Source organism: Scyliorhinus canicula, chromosome 2 (assembly GCF_902713615.1).
Source record: "Scyliorhinus canicula chromosome 2, sScyCan1.1, whole genome shotgun sequence".
NCBI lineage: Eukaryota > Metazoa > Chordata > Chondrichthyes > Carcharhiniformes > Scyliorhinidae > Scyliorhinus > Scyliorhinus canicula.
This window is the reverse complement of record NC_052147.1, coordinates 84,407,392-84,423,897: the sequence shown is the minus strand read 5'-3', so window position 1 is coordinate 84,423,897 and position 16,506 is coordinate 84,407,392. Positions and strand designations below refer to the sequence as shown.

At 47.6% G+C, this 16,506-nt stretch overlaps 1 protein-coding gene across 1 annotated transcript in view; it reads right to left on the bottom strand.

Moving 5' to 3' along the window:
• Positions 1–16,506, bottom strand: part of zfyve1 (zinc finger, FYVE domain containing 1) — a 166,018-nt gene that overhangs the window by 77,798 nt on the left and 71,714 nt on the right. The window contains exon 5 of the mRNA XM_038781653.1: positions 10,832–10,940. Within this exon, the coding sequence (XP_038637581.1) occupies positions 10,832–10,940 (109 nt within the window). The remainder of the gene's footprint in view (positions 1–10,831; positions 10,941–16,506) is intronic.

Below are 16,506 nucleotides of genomic sequence, written 5' to 3'. Positions count from 1 at the left end.
ACTTTGGGGTTCTCTAAACCCTGGCCCATAACACAATACATCAAATTGGGAGGCCTAGTCCGCCCTCCTGCCACCCCCTCTGCAGTATCACCTTCCTAATCCTAGCCACCTTCCCCGCCCAAACAAACAAGGAGATCAGCCTGCCCATACCCCTAAAAAAAAAGTTTGGGCAAAAAGACCGGCAGGCACTGAAACAAGAACAAAAATTGCGGCAAAACATTCACCTCTATTGCCTGTACTCAGCCCGTCAATGACAGAGGGAGATTGTCCCACCTCAGCAAGACAGCTAGTAAAATTGAACTTCTGGAGACCCGCCCAGTCCCAGGCCACCTGCACCCCCAAATACCTAAAGTGAGATGCTGCCAGACGCGATGGCAGCACCCCCCTCCCACCCCTGCCCACTCCTGGAGCGTAACCATAAATTACTCACTTTTCCGTAAATTCAGTTTATATCCTGAAAAAATCCCAATTCTCTGAAGCAACCCCATTATGCTCCCCACTGAAGAGCTCGGCTCTGAAATATACAACAAATCATCTGCATTTATAAGAACATAAGAACATAAGAACTAGGAGCAGGAGTAGGCCATCTGGCCCCGCGAGCCTGCTCCGCCATTCAATGAGATCATGGCTGATCTTTTGTGGACTCAGCTCCACTTTCCGGCCCGAACACCATAACCCTTAATCCCTTTATTCTTCAAAAAACTATCTATCTTTACCTTAAAAACATGTAATGAAGGAGCCTCAGCTGCTTCACTGGGCAAGGAATTCCATAGATTCACAACCCTTTGGGTGAAGAAGTTCCTCCTAAACTCAGTCCTAAATCTACTTCCACTTATTTTGAGGCTATGTCCCCTAGTTCTGCTTTCACCCGCCAGTGGAAAAAACCTGCCCGCATCTATCCTATCTATTCCCTTCATAATTTTAAATGTTTCTATAAGATCCCCCCATATCCTTCTAAATTCCAACGAGTACAGTCCCAGTCTACTCAATTATGAGGATTATCCTCATAATCCAACCCCTTCAGCTCTGGGATTAACCTAGTGAATCTCCTCTGCACACCCTCCAGTGCCAGTACGTCCTTTCTCAAGTAAGGAGACCAAAACTGAACACAATACTCCAGGTGTGGCCTGACACCTTATACAATCGCAATATAACCTCCCTAGTCTTAAACTCCATCCCTCTAGCAATGAAGGACAAAATTCCATTTGCCTTCTTAATCACTTGTTGCACCTGTAAACCAACCTTCTGTGACTCATGCACTAGCACACCCAAGTCTCCCTGCACAGCGGCATGCTTTAATATTTTATCGTTTAAATAATAATCCCATTTGCTGTTATTCCTACCAAAATGGATAACCTCACATTTGTCAACATTGTATTCCATCTGCCAGACCCTAGCCCATTCACTTAACCTATCCAAATCCCTCTGCAGACTGCCAGTATCCTCTGCACTTTTTGCTTTACCACTCATCTTAGTGTCATCTGCAAACTTGGACACATTGCCCTTGGTCCCCAACTCCAAATCATCTATGTAAATTGTGAACAATTGTGGGCCCAACATGGATCCCTGAGGGACACCACTAGCTACTGATTGCCAACCAGAGAAACACCCATTAATCCCCACTCTTTGCTTTCTATTAATTAACCAATCCTCTATCCATGCTACTACTTTACCCTTAATGCCATGCATCTTTATCTTATGCAGCAACCTTTTGTGTGGCACCTTGTCAAAGGCTTTCTGGAAATCCAGATATACCACATCCATTGGCTCCCCGTTATCTACTGCACTGGTAATGTCCTCAAAAAATTCCACTAAATTAGTTAGGCATGACCTGCCCTTTATGAACCCATGCTGCGTCTGCCCAATGGGACAATTTCTATCCAGATGCCTCGCTATTTCTTCCTTGATGATAGATTCCAGCATCTTCCCTACTACCGAAGTTAAACTCACTGGCCTATAATTACCCGCCTACCTCCTTTTTTAAACAGTGGTGTCACGTTTGCTAATTTCCAATCCACCGGGACCATCCCAGAGTCTAGTGAATTTCGGTAAATTATCACTAGTGCATCTGCAATTTCCCTAGCCATCTTTTTAGCACTCTGGGATGCATTCCATCAGGGCCAGGAGACTTGTCTACCTTTAGCCCCATTAGCTTGCCCATCACTTACTCCTTAGTGATAACAATCCTCTCAAGGTCCTCGCCTGTCATAGCCTCATTTCTATCAGTCGCTGGCATGTTATTTGTGTCTTCCACTGTGAAGACCGACCCAAAAAACCTGTTCAATTCCTCAGCCATTTCCTCATTTCCCATTATTAAAACTCCCTTCTCATCCTCTAAAGGACCAATATTTACCTTAGCCACTCTTTTTTGTTTTATATATTTGTAAAAACTTTTACTGTCTGTTTTTATATTCTGAGCAAGTTTACCCTCATACTCTATCTTACTCTTCTTTATAGCTTTTTTAGTAGCTTTCTGTTGCCCCCTAAAGATTTCCCAGTCCTCTAATCTCCCAGCAATCTTTGCCACTTTATATGCTTTTTCCTTCAATTTGATACTTTCCCTTATTTCCTTAGATATCCACGGTCGATTTTCCCTCTTTCTACCGTCCTTCCTTTTTGTTGGTATAAACCTTTGCTGAGCACTGTGAAAAATCGCTTGGAAGGTTCTCCACTGTTCCACCATAAACTCTTTGCTCCCAGTCTACCGTAGCTAGTTCTTCTTAGCTAGCGCTTTTCCAGGAGACACATCCGGAGTGAGACTCATCCAGAGTGGGGATTGCAACTTGGTAATTTGGTGCAGTGAGTTAATTCGGTGCAGAGTTGGAGGAGGTGCTTTTTCAGAGGTCCTTTTTAACCCTGGTAAGTGACTGGTAAGTAGTTTTTCTTTTCATTCTTTTCATTGTCTAATTTATTTATTTTTTATTTTGAAATTGTTGTTGTATAAGTTTACCTAAGGTTTAAGACATGGCAGGAGATCCCAGACCCGTGTCATGCTCCTCGTGTGCAATGTGGGAGCTCAGGGACACGTTCACTGTCCCTGGCTCTTTCATGTGCAAGATGTGTGTTCAGTTGCAGCTCTTGTTAGACCGCTTGACGGCTCTGGAGTTGCGGATGGACTCACTTTGGAGCATCCGCGATGCTGAGGAGGTCATGGATAGCACGTTTAGCGAGTTGGTCACACCGCAGGTGAAAATTAATGAGGGAGATAGAAAATGGGTGACCAAAAGAAAGAGCAAGAGTAGGAAGGCAGTGCAGGTGTCCCCGCTTTGGATACTGTTGAGGGAGATGGCTCACCAGGGGAAGGCAGCAGAGGCCAGGTTCATGGCACCGTGGCTGGCTCTGCTGCACAGCAGGGCAGGAAGAAAAATGGCAGGGCTATAGTGATAGGGACTCGATCGGAAGGGGAATAGATAGGCGGTTCTGTGGACGCAATCGAGACACCAGGGTGGTACGTTGCCTCCCTGGTACAAGAGTCAAGGATGTCTCGGAGCGGCTGCAGGACATTCTGGGGGGGGGGGGGGGGGGGGTGAACAGCCAACTGTCGTGGTGCACATAGGCACCAACGAAATAGGTAAAAAACGGAATGAGGTCCTACAAGCGGAATTCAGGGAGTTAGGAGTTAAACTAAAAAGTAGGAGCTCAAAGATAGTAATCTCAGGATTGCTACCAGTGCCACGAGCTAGTCAGAGTAGGAATGTCAGGATAGATAGGATGAATGCGTGGCTCGAGAGATAGTGCAAGAGGGAGGGATTCAAATTCCTGGGGCATTGGGACCGCTTCTGGGGGAGGTGGGACCAGTACAAACCGGACGGTCTGCACCTGGGCAGGACTGGATCCGATGTCCATGGGGGGGTGTTTTCTAGAGCTGTTGGGGAGGGTTTAAACTAATGTGGCAGGGGGATGGGAATCGATGCAGGAAGTTGGAAGGTAGTAAAACAGGGACAGAAGCAAAAGGAAGTAAGGGGAAAAGTGCAAGACAGAGAAGACATAGTCAAAAATCTAAAAGGGCGCCAGTTCAAGGTACAGTGACTGAGGGGAGCTCAGTGAATAGGCCCAATAATAACAAAAGGAATAAAACTGGAGATGTTAAGATTCAAAACAGAGGTAAAAAAAACCAACATAAGTGTACTTTACCTGAATGCTCGTAGTATTCGGAATAAAGTAAATGAGTTGATGGCACAAATCATCGTAAATGACTATGATTTAGTGGCCATTACTGAAACATGGTTAAAGGATGGTCACGACTGGGAGTTAAATATCCGAGGGTATCAAACTATTCGGAAGGACAGAGTGGATGGTAAGAGAGGTGGTGTTGCTCTGTTATTTAAGGATGACATCCGGGCAATAGTAAGGGATGACATCGGTGCTATGGAGGATAAGGTTGAATCCATTTGGGTGGAAATCAGGAATAGTAAGGCGAAAAAGTCACTGATAGGAGTAGTCTATCGGCCACCAAATAGTAACGATATGGTGGGGCAGGCAATAAACAAAGAAATAACTGATGCATGTAGAAATGGTACAGCAGTTATCATGGGGGATTTTAATCTCCATGTCGATTAGTTTAACCAGGTCGGTCAAGGCAACCTTGAGGAGGGGTTTATAGAATGTATCCGCGATAGGTTCCTAGAACAGGATGTGGTATATCCAGAAAGCCTTTGACAAGGTGCCACACAAAAGGTTGCTGCATAAGATAAAGATGCATGGCATTAAGGGTAAAGTAGTAGCATGGATAGAGGATTGGTTAATTAATAGAAAGCAAAGAGTGGGGATTAATAGGTGTTTCTCTGGTTGGCAATCAGTAGCTAGTGGTGTCCCCCAGGGATCCGTGTTGGGCCCACAATTGTTCACAATTTACATAGATGATTTGGAGTTGGGGACCAAGGGCAATGTGTCCAAGTTTGCAGATGACACTAAGATGAGTGGTAAAGCGAAAAGTGCAGGGGCCTCACGGTAGCACGGTGGTTAGCATCAATGCTTCACAGCTCCAGGGTCCCAGGTTCGATTCCCGGCTGGGTCACTGTCTGTGTGGAGTCTGCACGTCCTCCCCGTGTGTGCGTGGGTTTCCTCCGGGTGCTCCGGTTTCCTCCCACAGTCCAAAGATGTGCGGGTTAGGTGGATTGGCCATGCTAAATTGCCCGTAGTGTAAGGTTAATGGGGGGGATTGTTGGGTTATGGGTATACGGGTTACGTGGGTTTAAGTAGGGTGATCATTGCTCGGCACAACATCGAGGGCCGAAGGGCCTGTTCTGTGCTGTACTGTTCTATAACTCTATACTGGAAGTCTGCAGAGGGATTTGGATAGGTTAAGTGAATGGGCTAGGGTCTGGCAGATGGAATACAATGTTGACAAATGTGAGGTTATCCATTTTGGTAGGAATAACAGCAAATGGGATTATTATTTAAACGATAAAATATTAAAGAATGCCGCTGTGCAGGGAGACTTGGGTGTGCTAGTGAATGAGTCACAGAAGGTTGGTTGACAGGTGCAACAAGTGATTAAGAATGCAAATGGAATTTTGTCCTTCATTGCTAGAGGGATGGAGTTTAAGACTAGGGAGGTTATGTTGCAATTGTATAAGGTGTTAGTGAGGCCACACCTGGAGTATTGTGTTCAGTTTTGGTCTCCTTACTTGAGAAAGGACGTACTGGCACTGGAGGGTGTGCAGAGGAGATTCACTAGGTTAATCCCAGAGCTGAAGGGGTTGGATTATGAGGAGAGGTTGAGTAGACTGGGACTGTACTCATTGGAATTTAGAAGGATGAGGGGGGATCTTATAGAAACATTAAAAATTATGAAGGGAATAGATAGGATAGATGAGGGCAGGTTGTTTCCACTGGTGGGTGAAAGCAGAACTAGGGGACATAGCCTCAAAATAAGGGGAAGTAGATTTAGGACTGAGTTTAGGAGGAACTTCTTCACCCAAAGGGTTGTGAATCTATGGAATTCCTTGCCCAGTGAAGCAGTTGAGGCTCCTTCATTACATGTTTTTAAGGTAAAGATTGATAGTTTTTTGAAGAATAAAGGGATTAAGGGTTATGGTGTTCGGGCCGGAAAGTGGAGCTGAGTCCACAAAAGATCAGCCATGATCTCATTGAATGGCGGAGCAGGCTCGAGGGGCCAGATGGCCTACTCCTGCTCCTAGTTCTTATGTTCTCTCATCCCCTTGTAATCTCCTTTGTTTAAACACAAAGCACTAGTATTTGATTTTACTTTCGCACCCTCCATCTGTATTTTAAATTCCACCATATTGTGATCGCTCCTTCCGAGAGGATCCCTAACTATAAGATCATGAATCGATCCTGTCTCATTACACAGGACAAGATCTAGGACCGCTTGTTCCCTCGTAGGTTCCATTACATACTGTTCTAGGAAACTATGGGGCAGCAGGGTAGCATGGTGGTTAGCATAAATGCTTCACAGCTCCAGGGTCCCAGGTTCGATTCCCGGCTGGGTCACTGTCTGTGTGGAGTCTGCACGTCCTCCCCCTGTGTGCGTGGGTTTCCTCCGGGTGCTCCGGTTTCCTCCCACAGTCCAAAGATGTGCGGGTTAGGTGGATTGGCCATGCTAAATTTCCCGTAGTGTCCTAATAAAAGTAAGGTTAAGGGGGGGGTTGTTGGGTTACGGGTGTGGGTTTGAGTAGGGTGATCATGGCTCGACACAACATTGAGGGCCGAAGGGCCTGTTCTGTGCTGTACTGTTCTATGTTCTATGTTCTATGTTCTATCGCGGATACATTCTATAAACTCCTCCTCAAGGTTGCCTTGACTGACCTGGTTAAACCAATCGACATGTAGATTAAAATCCCCCATGATAACTGCTGTACCATTTCTACATGCATCAGTTATTTCTTTGTTTATTGCCTGCCCCACCATAACGTTACTATTTCGTGGCCGATAGACTACTCCTATCAGTGACTTTTCACCTTACTATTCCTGATTTCCACCTAAATGGATTCAACCTTATCCTCTATAGCACCAATGTCATCCCTTACTATTGCCCGGATGTCATCCTTAAATAACAGAGCAACACCACCTCCCTTACCATCCACTCTGTCCTTCCGAATAGTTTGATACCCTCGGATATTTAACTCCCAGTCGTGACCATCCTTTAACCATGTTTCAGTAATGGCCACTAAATCATAGTCATTAACGATGATTTGTGCCATCAACTCATTTACTTTATTCCGAATACTACGAGCATTCAGGTAAAGTACACTTATGTTGGTTTTTTTATCTCTGTTTTGAATCTTAACATATCCAGTTTTATTCCTTTTGTTATTACTGGGCCTATTCACTGTGCTCCCCTCAGTCACTGTACCGTCTGTCGCCCTTTTAGATTTTTGACTATGTCTTCTCTGCCTTGCACTTTTCCTCTTACTTCCTTTTGCTTCTGTCCCTGTTTTACTAAGGACACCCTGTGCTCCACGCCCCCTCACTATCCCCTTCCACAACCCCAATGCAAACAGAAGGAAGGCCATGGGGCATTCCTGACTCGTACCCCGGTGCAATGCAAAGTACCCTCCATTCATACTATTTGTGTACACGTTCGCCATCGGTTCCTTGTACAATGGCTGCACCCATGCCACAAACTTCGGCCCAATCCCACATTTCTCCAACACCGTCATCAAATAACTCTACTCCACCCGATCAAATGCCTTCTCCGTATCTAATGCCACCACCACCTCCCTTCCCTTTGCCGGTGAAAGCACCACATTCAACAGCCTCCTCACATTCAAGGACAACTGTCTGCACTTTACAAATCTCGCCTTAACCTCCTCAATCACGTTCGGAAGGCATCCCTTCAACCTCAACGCCAAAACTTTGCCAATATATTGTCACTACATTCAGCAGAGATATGGGCCTGTACGACCAGCACTCCACCGGATCCTTGTCCTTTAATAACGAGATGGAAGCCTGCCCCATCATTCGTGTTCTCAAACATTACCACCATCAACCACGCCTGCCTATCCTTAAATCGTTTGTCTAATTCGACCTGGAACCCATCTGGCCCCTCTACATTCCTTGCCTGCATGCTCCCAATCGCCACCTTCACCTACTGCCTTCAGAGCCTCCCACCGGGAGACCTTCCCCGTGCAACTGAACCCTAGATACTCCTCAATCACCTTCCCTATCTTGTCAGCTCTGGGGTGAAGTGTTGATACTGACACACATTTCGTGGACTTACAGGACAGCAAAACCGGCACCGCACCTGGACTGATTCAGCTACTACAGAGGGGCTAGCACTTGGGCCACATGGAACTCAATAGATTCCAATGAGAAATGGTGCGGGATTCACCGGTTTCACGATTGACACTCAGGAGGCTGACAAGCTGCAGCTGCATATACACACTGCACTCCCGACACACACAAGATGGCAGCAGGATGCATGGCCCCACGTTTCGCTGACACAGAGCTCGAGACTCTTCTGGACGCCGTGGAGTAGAGGTGGATGACCCTGCCCCCGGCGCAGGAAGGAGGCTGCCAATCACCGCCATTAGCCAAGCCTGGGCACAGGTGGCAGAGGCGATGAGAGCCGTGGACAACAATGTCTGGACTGGCCAGGAGTGTCGAACAAAATTGCATGACCTCCTCAGGGGTGCCAGAGTAGGCAGCACTTTGCCCCTGGGACCAACTCCCCTCCCACACACCCGTAACCCGACACCACCCCCTCCCCCTACTCGGAGGGCGGCCGAACGTCCATCCTGCACCACATGCCGGCACCCATACGTGCTGCCAAGGCCGAGTGACCTGGTCACTGAGGCCATCAGCTACCACACCCTGTGCTGCATGCGTCAGGCTTTCTAACACCGTCGTTTTCTGTTCCCTCCCTCCCCGACAACCGCCGGGAGCGGGAGAAGACAGGAGGGGGATTACCGGACCTGAGGCCCCTTACCATGGCAGAGTAGAGGGCCCTGGACGTGGTCGGCGGCCTGGAGGAAAGGAAGGTCGCTGGGGTAGAGTTTGGCGGCAGGTGAAGAAGTGAGACCCCGCCTAGTTGCTGTTAATTATGACACGTGTCAACCCTCCCCCACCCCACATCATGCTCACCCCCACCACCCCCTGACCCACAGTCTAATCATGTGTCTTGTTGACCGTCAACCTGACACCCCTATAGTGCGGTCGGTATGCACCATGGATGGAGGTGCAGGCAGGGAGGGGGGGGGGAGGAAGAGAACAGAGGAGTGAGGTTGGGATGCAGTTTCCGTGCCGCTGGCCAGTCCGCTCCCCCCATTCAGTTGGTGAACGTGGAGGCGATTAGAATGTCCCGTGTGCATTGGCCCTGGCACACGTCATATGGCCCCCCGTGCCTGTCTGGGCCCCATGTCCTGCCCATCCTTCCCCTCCCCCACATCCTCCTCCAGCATGTCGTCCCTCTGCTGCGCGATACTGTGGAGGACACAGCAGGCCGCCATGATGCAGGTGACCAGCATCATACTGGAGGGCCCATCGGGTCACTCTCAGCTTTGTTGGGGAGACAACTCCAAATCTCACTCGCTGCCGCACAATGCCGCCGTCACCGGTCTAAAGCCGCCTGCCTTGGTATATATGTATACCAGCACCTTCCCACTTCACATTTTGTCTCTGCTTCGCCCAAGCTCAAAACCTTCCCCTTCATGTGCCAGCTGTGGAATCAGACTATAACCGCCTTGGTGGCTCATTCACTCTCAGCTTCAACATGAGTGACCGATGTGCCCTATCCAACCGTAGCGGGAGATTTCTTCCCCCTCCCCAATCAACTCAGCAAACATATTTGTAAAGTACTGTCGATCTCGGACCTTCCACCCCCTAAGGTAGGCCCACGATTCTCACATTGTGGCCCTCGGCTTGTTCTCCAGATCCTCCACCTTAGCTCTGAGCCCTTTGTTGACCTCTGCCACCCTCCACAGCTCCTCACCCATCGAGGTGAACTGGTTGCTGTGTTACAAAAGTGTCTCCTCCACTCCTTCCAACTTCTCTCCTTGCACCTCAACCAACGTCTTCACCATTTCCGCCTTTACTGGGGCAATTGCCGCCTCCACCCACTCTTTAAGCGAAGCCGTCATCTCCCTCCGAAGCACCTCCAAATGCTTGGCAAATAGTCTTTGAAACTTCACCGACATCACCTCGGTAAAAGTTTCCACCAAAGGGCAGCACGGTAGCATAGTGGTTAGCACTGTGGCTTCACAGCGCCAGGGTCCCAGGTTCGATTCCCTGCTGGGTCACTCTCTGTGCGAAGTCTGCACATTCTCCCCGTGTCTGCGTGGGTTTCCTCCGGGTGCTCCGGTTTCCTCCCGCAGTTGAAAGGCGTGGCCATGCTAAATTGCCCTTAGTGTCCAAAAAGGTTAGGAGGGGTTATTGGGTTACGGGGATAGGGTTGAAGTGAGGGCTTAAGTGGGTCGGTGCAGACTTGATGGGCCGAATGGCCTCCTTCTGCACTGTATGTTCTATGTTCATGAGGGGAGCGCCCCCACCCGACGACCCAGCACCTGTCTCCTTCTTCCCAGGACCTTTCTTCTTGGGCTTCGACATTCCTCAACCTCTTTATGACTTCCCGCACCAACTCATCCAAAAAATACCCATGAAACTGGGCATAAAAGGCCAAAAACCAGAGACTCCAGCCACCTAACATGCGACCTCCACCTACGTACCGCCACCGGAAGAACCAAGGTGCTACAAATATATGTTAAAACTTAAATCTATGTTCCAGCAGAATTGATGAAATATGCAGATTGTTACTGTGGAATGATTGCCCCGTCTATAACCGCTCGGTTTTCTCTTCAGTGAGTGTATGAACTAGATTTGAACTGCACATCGTAGAAAAAATGGATGTCAATAAATGAATTGCACTCACCTTGCAGGTATACACTCTGTTATCATACTGGTGTGAGTAGCTGCAGCGGCTTTCAGACTCATGAGGAATGCCATCCTTTGCATGATTCATACTGTTCTTGCAGCCAGTCCTAAATCAGAGCAATATTACAACATTGAAAACATCAGCAAATCTAGACAATAAATGTCTTCAAATTGACAGGATAAAACTTGAATGACCAGAATGAGGGAAAGGCTACTTCTGAAACAGCAAGTGACAATTTGTTACAATTTCTGATTCATTTCAAATCATTTGATATCTAGACACTAAACATTTAGACAGAAGAATGCAAAATCTTCCTAACAAGTATATCTATTTGGAGGTCTGACCAATCCATCTATACCTTCTTGTAACCGAAGACCTTCTTCACTGCCAACCACCCGGCCAATCTTTGTGTCATCTGCAGATTTACTTATGATCTCTCTATCTCTCTCTCTCTCCGTCTTACCCCCCCTTCCCCCCAACATTTTCTTTGATATAATTGAAATGTATAACAGGCTGTCAGGACCCAGCACTGATCCCTGTGGTCCGCCATTGGACACCCGCCTCCATTCACACAAACAGCCTTCTACCACCAGCCTCTGTCTCCTATCACTAAGTCAATTTGGATCCAACTTCCCATTTTACCCTGGATCCCACGTGCTTTTACCATCTTTACCAGTCTTTAATGTGGGTCCTTGTTAAAGGCTTTGCTGAAATCCATATAAACTACATCAACTGCACTGTCCACATCTCCACACCTGGTAACCTCTTCATAAAATCCAATCACATTTGTTAGACATGACCTCCCTTTGACAAAGCCATGCTGACTGTCCCTGCTGACACCTTGCCTCTCCAAATGAAGATTGATCATGCCCGTCAGAATTTTCTTGAATAGTTTCCCTAACAGGGGCCTCACGGTAGCATGGTGGTTAGCATCAATGCTTCACAGCTCCAGGGTCCCAGGTTTGATTCCCGGCTGGGTCACTGTCTGTGTGGAGTCTGCACATCCTCCCCGTGTGTGCGTGGGTTTCCTCCGGGCGCTCCGGTTTCCTCCCACAGTCCAAAGATGTGCGGGTTAGGTGGATTGGCCATGCTAAATTGCCCGTAGTGTAAGGTTAATGGGGGGATTGTTGGGTTACGGGTATACGGGTTACATGGGTTTAAGTAGGGTGATCATTGCTCGGCACAACATCGAGGGCCGAAGGGCCTGTTCTGTGCTGTACTGTTCTATACTATTCTATACTAACACTGATGTGAGACTCACGGGTCTGTAATTCCCTGGTTTATCTGTACCACAATTCTTGAAAAGTGGAACCACATTAGCGCTGTAGTCCAGTCCTCTGGTATGTCTCCAGTGGCCAGAGAGGAATTAAAAATTTGGGTCAGAGCCCCTGTAATTTCCTCCCTTATGTCTCACAGCAGCCTGGATACAACTCATCTGGACCTTGGGATTTGTCTACTTTTAAACCTGCCAAGACCTCCAGTACCTCCTCACTCCCTACGTCAAACTATTCAATTATCTCACAGTCCTTCTGTCTGAATTTTGTACCTACAATCTCCTTCCCAAAGTGAAGACAAATGTGAAGTACTCGTTTAACACCCTACCAATGTCACCCGGCCCGACACATAGATTACCCCCTTGGTCACTAATGCATCCTACTCTTTCCCTAACCCTAACCTCATGATATAGAACATACAGTAGAGAATGAGGTCATTCAGCCCATCGAGTCTGCACCGACCCACTTAAGCCCTCACTTCCACCCTATCCCCGTAACCCAATAACCCCTCCTATCCTTTTTGGTCACTAAGGGCAATTTATTATGGCCAATCGACCTAACCTCCACGTCTTTGGACTGTGGGAAGAAACCGGAGCACCCGGAGGAAACGCACGCAGACACGGGAAGAACGTGCAGACTCCGCACACAGTGGCCCAGCGGGGAATCGAACCCGAGATCCTGGCACTGTGAAGCCACAGTGCTATCTACTTGTGCTGCCGTGCTGCCTTATGCCTTATACTGTGCTATACTCATGGAATATCACGAGATTTTCCCTAATCTTACCGGCCAGTGTTGCTGATGTCCCCTTTGCTCTCCTAATTTCTTTTTTTGAGTTCCCCCTGCACATTCTATGTTCTATAAGGGCCTCTGTAGATTTACTCCCTTTGTACCTGTTAAAAGCCTATTTTCTTCCTGTCAGGTCAGAATATTCCTGGACATCCAGGGATCTCTGGACTTGTTGCTCCTACATTTCACCCGAAAGGAAGCATACTGGAGACCTGTACTCTTGCCAATCTAATTTTGAGTGACCCCCCCCCCCCCCCCCCCACTGTTCTGCTGTAGGTTTACCCAGAAGTAGCTGTTCCCAGTCCACTTTGGCCAGATCCTGCCATATTTTCATAAAATTAGCTTTCCCCAATCCCAAATTCTTCTTAGCAGACCATCTCTTTCCTTTTCTATTACTAATTTAAAATGTACGGTGTTTGGTGGTCTATAGTACACACAGTGTGACTACCCTCTTCTTATTCCCAAGCTCTACCCACAAAGCCTCATTAGAAGACCCTTCCAAGATATCATCCCTCCTTACTGCAGGAACAGACCAATTAATTAATAATGCAACACCACTTCCTCTTTGAAACACTCCCCTGTCCTGCCTAAAGATCCTATACCCAGGAATGTTGAGCTGACAGTCCTGTCCCTTCCTCTGTGATGGCAACAGTATCACAACTCCACTTGTCAATACACATCCTTATTCATCAGTCTTACCAATGATACTCCTAGCATTAAAGTAGAGGCCATCCAGCCTCACCTTACCCCCCTGAAATTCAACATGCTGCATCTCTATTGCATTAATATTCTGTCATCTCTCAGTGTCGAACTAGTTTAAACTCCGCCCACCAGCACGAGCAAACCTACCCGCAAGGATGTTCGTACCATTCTAGTTCAGGTACAGTACATCCCATTTGTACAGATCTCACCTGCCCCAGAAACAATCCCAGTGATTCAGGAATCTAAACCCTAAACTCCTGCATCAACTTTTGAATCACACATTCATCTGCCCTGTTCTTCTTTTTCTGTACTCGCTAGCACATGGTACTGGGAGTAATCCAGAGATTACAACCTTTGAGGCCTGCACTTTAGTCTACTCACTAGCTCCCTAAATTCTTCATGCAAGGCCTCCTCCCTCATTTTATCCATATTATTGGTACCAATGTTTACCACGACCTCTGTCCTATCACCCTCCCCCTTCAGGGTGCCCTGCAGCCTCAGTGACATCCCTGACCCTGGCACCAGGGAGGCAACACACCATCCTGGAGTCACATCTGTGGCCGCGGAAAGGCCTGTCTGTTCCATCAATTAATGTATCCTCTATCACTATCGTTCCTGCTTTCTTCTTCCTCCCCTCCTGGACAGTCAAGCTGCTCATGGTGCCAGAAGCTTTGTTCTGTCTGCACTCCTTTGGAGAACAAGCTTCCAAAATGGAAACCCAATTTGAGAGCGGGACCCCAGGGTACTCCTGCACTACCTGTCAGTTTCTTTTTGACTTCCTGGTGGTCACCCATTCCCTTTTTTCCTCCAGTTCCTCGAGCTACGGTGTGACCACCTCTTTAAATGTGCTATCCACATAACTCTTAGCCTCGCGGATTTGCCATAGTGTCTCCAGCTACCGCTTGAGCCTGAAACCCGGGCTGTATTCAGGACACTTTCTGCACACTTGGTCATCTGGGATGTCGGCAGGGTCCATGACTTCTGACATATATAGACGGGATGGTAAAATGGGCAGAAAAGCGGCAGCTGGAATTTAACCCTGAAAAGTGTGATACACTTTGGAAGGAGTAATGTGACAAAGAAGTGTTCAATGAATGGCGTGACACTGGGAAGTTCTAAGGAACAAGGTGTGTTTGTCTATAGATCTCTGAAGGTAGAAGGGCAGGTTAATCGGCATATGACCATTTGCCTTTATCAATTGAGGCATAGATTACAAAAGCAGGAAGGTTATGCTGGAATTGTATAGAACTTTGGTGAGGCCACAGCTGGAGTACTGTGTGCAATTCTGGTCACCACATTATAGGAAGGATGTGATTGCACTGGAAGGGGTGCAGAGGTGATTCACCAGGATGTTGCCTGGGATGGAACATTTAAGTTATGAAGAGAGGCTGGAAAGGCTTGGGTTAGTTTCGCTGAAGGAAAGATTGAAGGGTGACCTGATCGATGTGTACAAGATTATGAGGTGCATGAACAGGGTGGATATGGAGCAGCTGTTCCCGTTAGGTAAAGGGTTAGTTGCGAGGGTACACATGTTCACGGTGAGGGGTAGTTGGTTTAGGGAGGAATTTGTGGAAAACCTTTTTACCCAGAGGGTGGTGACGGTCTGGAATGCGGGTTGCCTCACATCCTTTAAAAAGTACTTGGATGAGCACTTGGTACGTCATAACATTCAAGGCTCTGGACCAAGTGCTGGCAAATGGGATTACGTAGGCAGGTCAGGTGCTTTTCATGCATCAGTGCAGACTTGATGGGCCGAAGGGCCTCTTCTAAGTTGTATTATTCTGTGTTTCTGTGAGATGACAGGTCACACATTCCACTTGGCTGACCTCACTTGCCATGACTTAAACTTGGACTTACTGAGTCCTACGCATTAACTTTGCTAATTACTTAATCTTAGACATTGGACCACTGAAAATATGGCTAGAGAAGTAATAATAGGAAACAAAGAAATGGCAGATGAACTGAATAGTTACTTTACATCAGTCTTCACGGTAGAAGACACCAGTGGGATGCCAGAGCTCCAGGAGAATCATAGGGCAGAGGTGAGTGCAGTGATCATTACTAAGGAGAAGGTTCTAGGGAAACTGAAAGGTCTGTCGGTGGATAAGTCACCTTGTCCAGATGGACTACACCCCAGGATTCTAAAATGAAAATTGCTTGTCACAAGTAGGCTTCAAATGAAGTTACTGTGAAAAGCCCCTAAAAGAGATAGCTGAGGAGATTGTGGAGGCAGTGGTGGTGATCTTTCAGGAATCACTGGAGGCAGGAAGGGTCCCAGTGGACTGGAAAGTGGCTAATGTAACACCGTTGTTTAAGAATGGAGGGAGGCAGAAGACGGTAAATTATAGGCCGGTTAGCCTGACTTCGGTCATTGGCAAGATAGAGTCCATTATTTACGATGAGATCGCAGAGCACTTGGAAGTGCATGATAAAATAGGACCAAGTCAGCACGGCTTCGTCAAGGGGAGGTCCATGTCTGACAAATCTGTTAGAGTTCTTTGAGGAAGTAACAAGGAAGTTAGACAAAGGAGAACCAGTGGACGTGATGTATTTAGATTTCCAGAGGCCTTTGACAATGTGCGCGTAGGAGACTGTTAAATAAGTTAAGAGCCCATGGTGTTAAGGGTAAGATCCTGGCATGGATAGAGGATTGGCTGACTGGCAGAAGGCAGAGAGTGGGGATAAACTTACCCAACTGCGGCTCCTCACAGACCGCATGGATCGGTTGGAACAGCAGTTGGATGCACTTAGGAGCATGCAGGTTGCGGAAAGCATCATGGATAGGAATTGTAGAGATGTGGTCACACCCAAGGTGCAGGCAGAGAGATGGGTGACCACCAAAAGGGGCAGGCAGTCAGTGCAGGAATCCTCTGTGGTTGTCCCCCTCTCGAACAGGTATACCATTTTGGA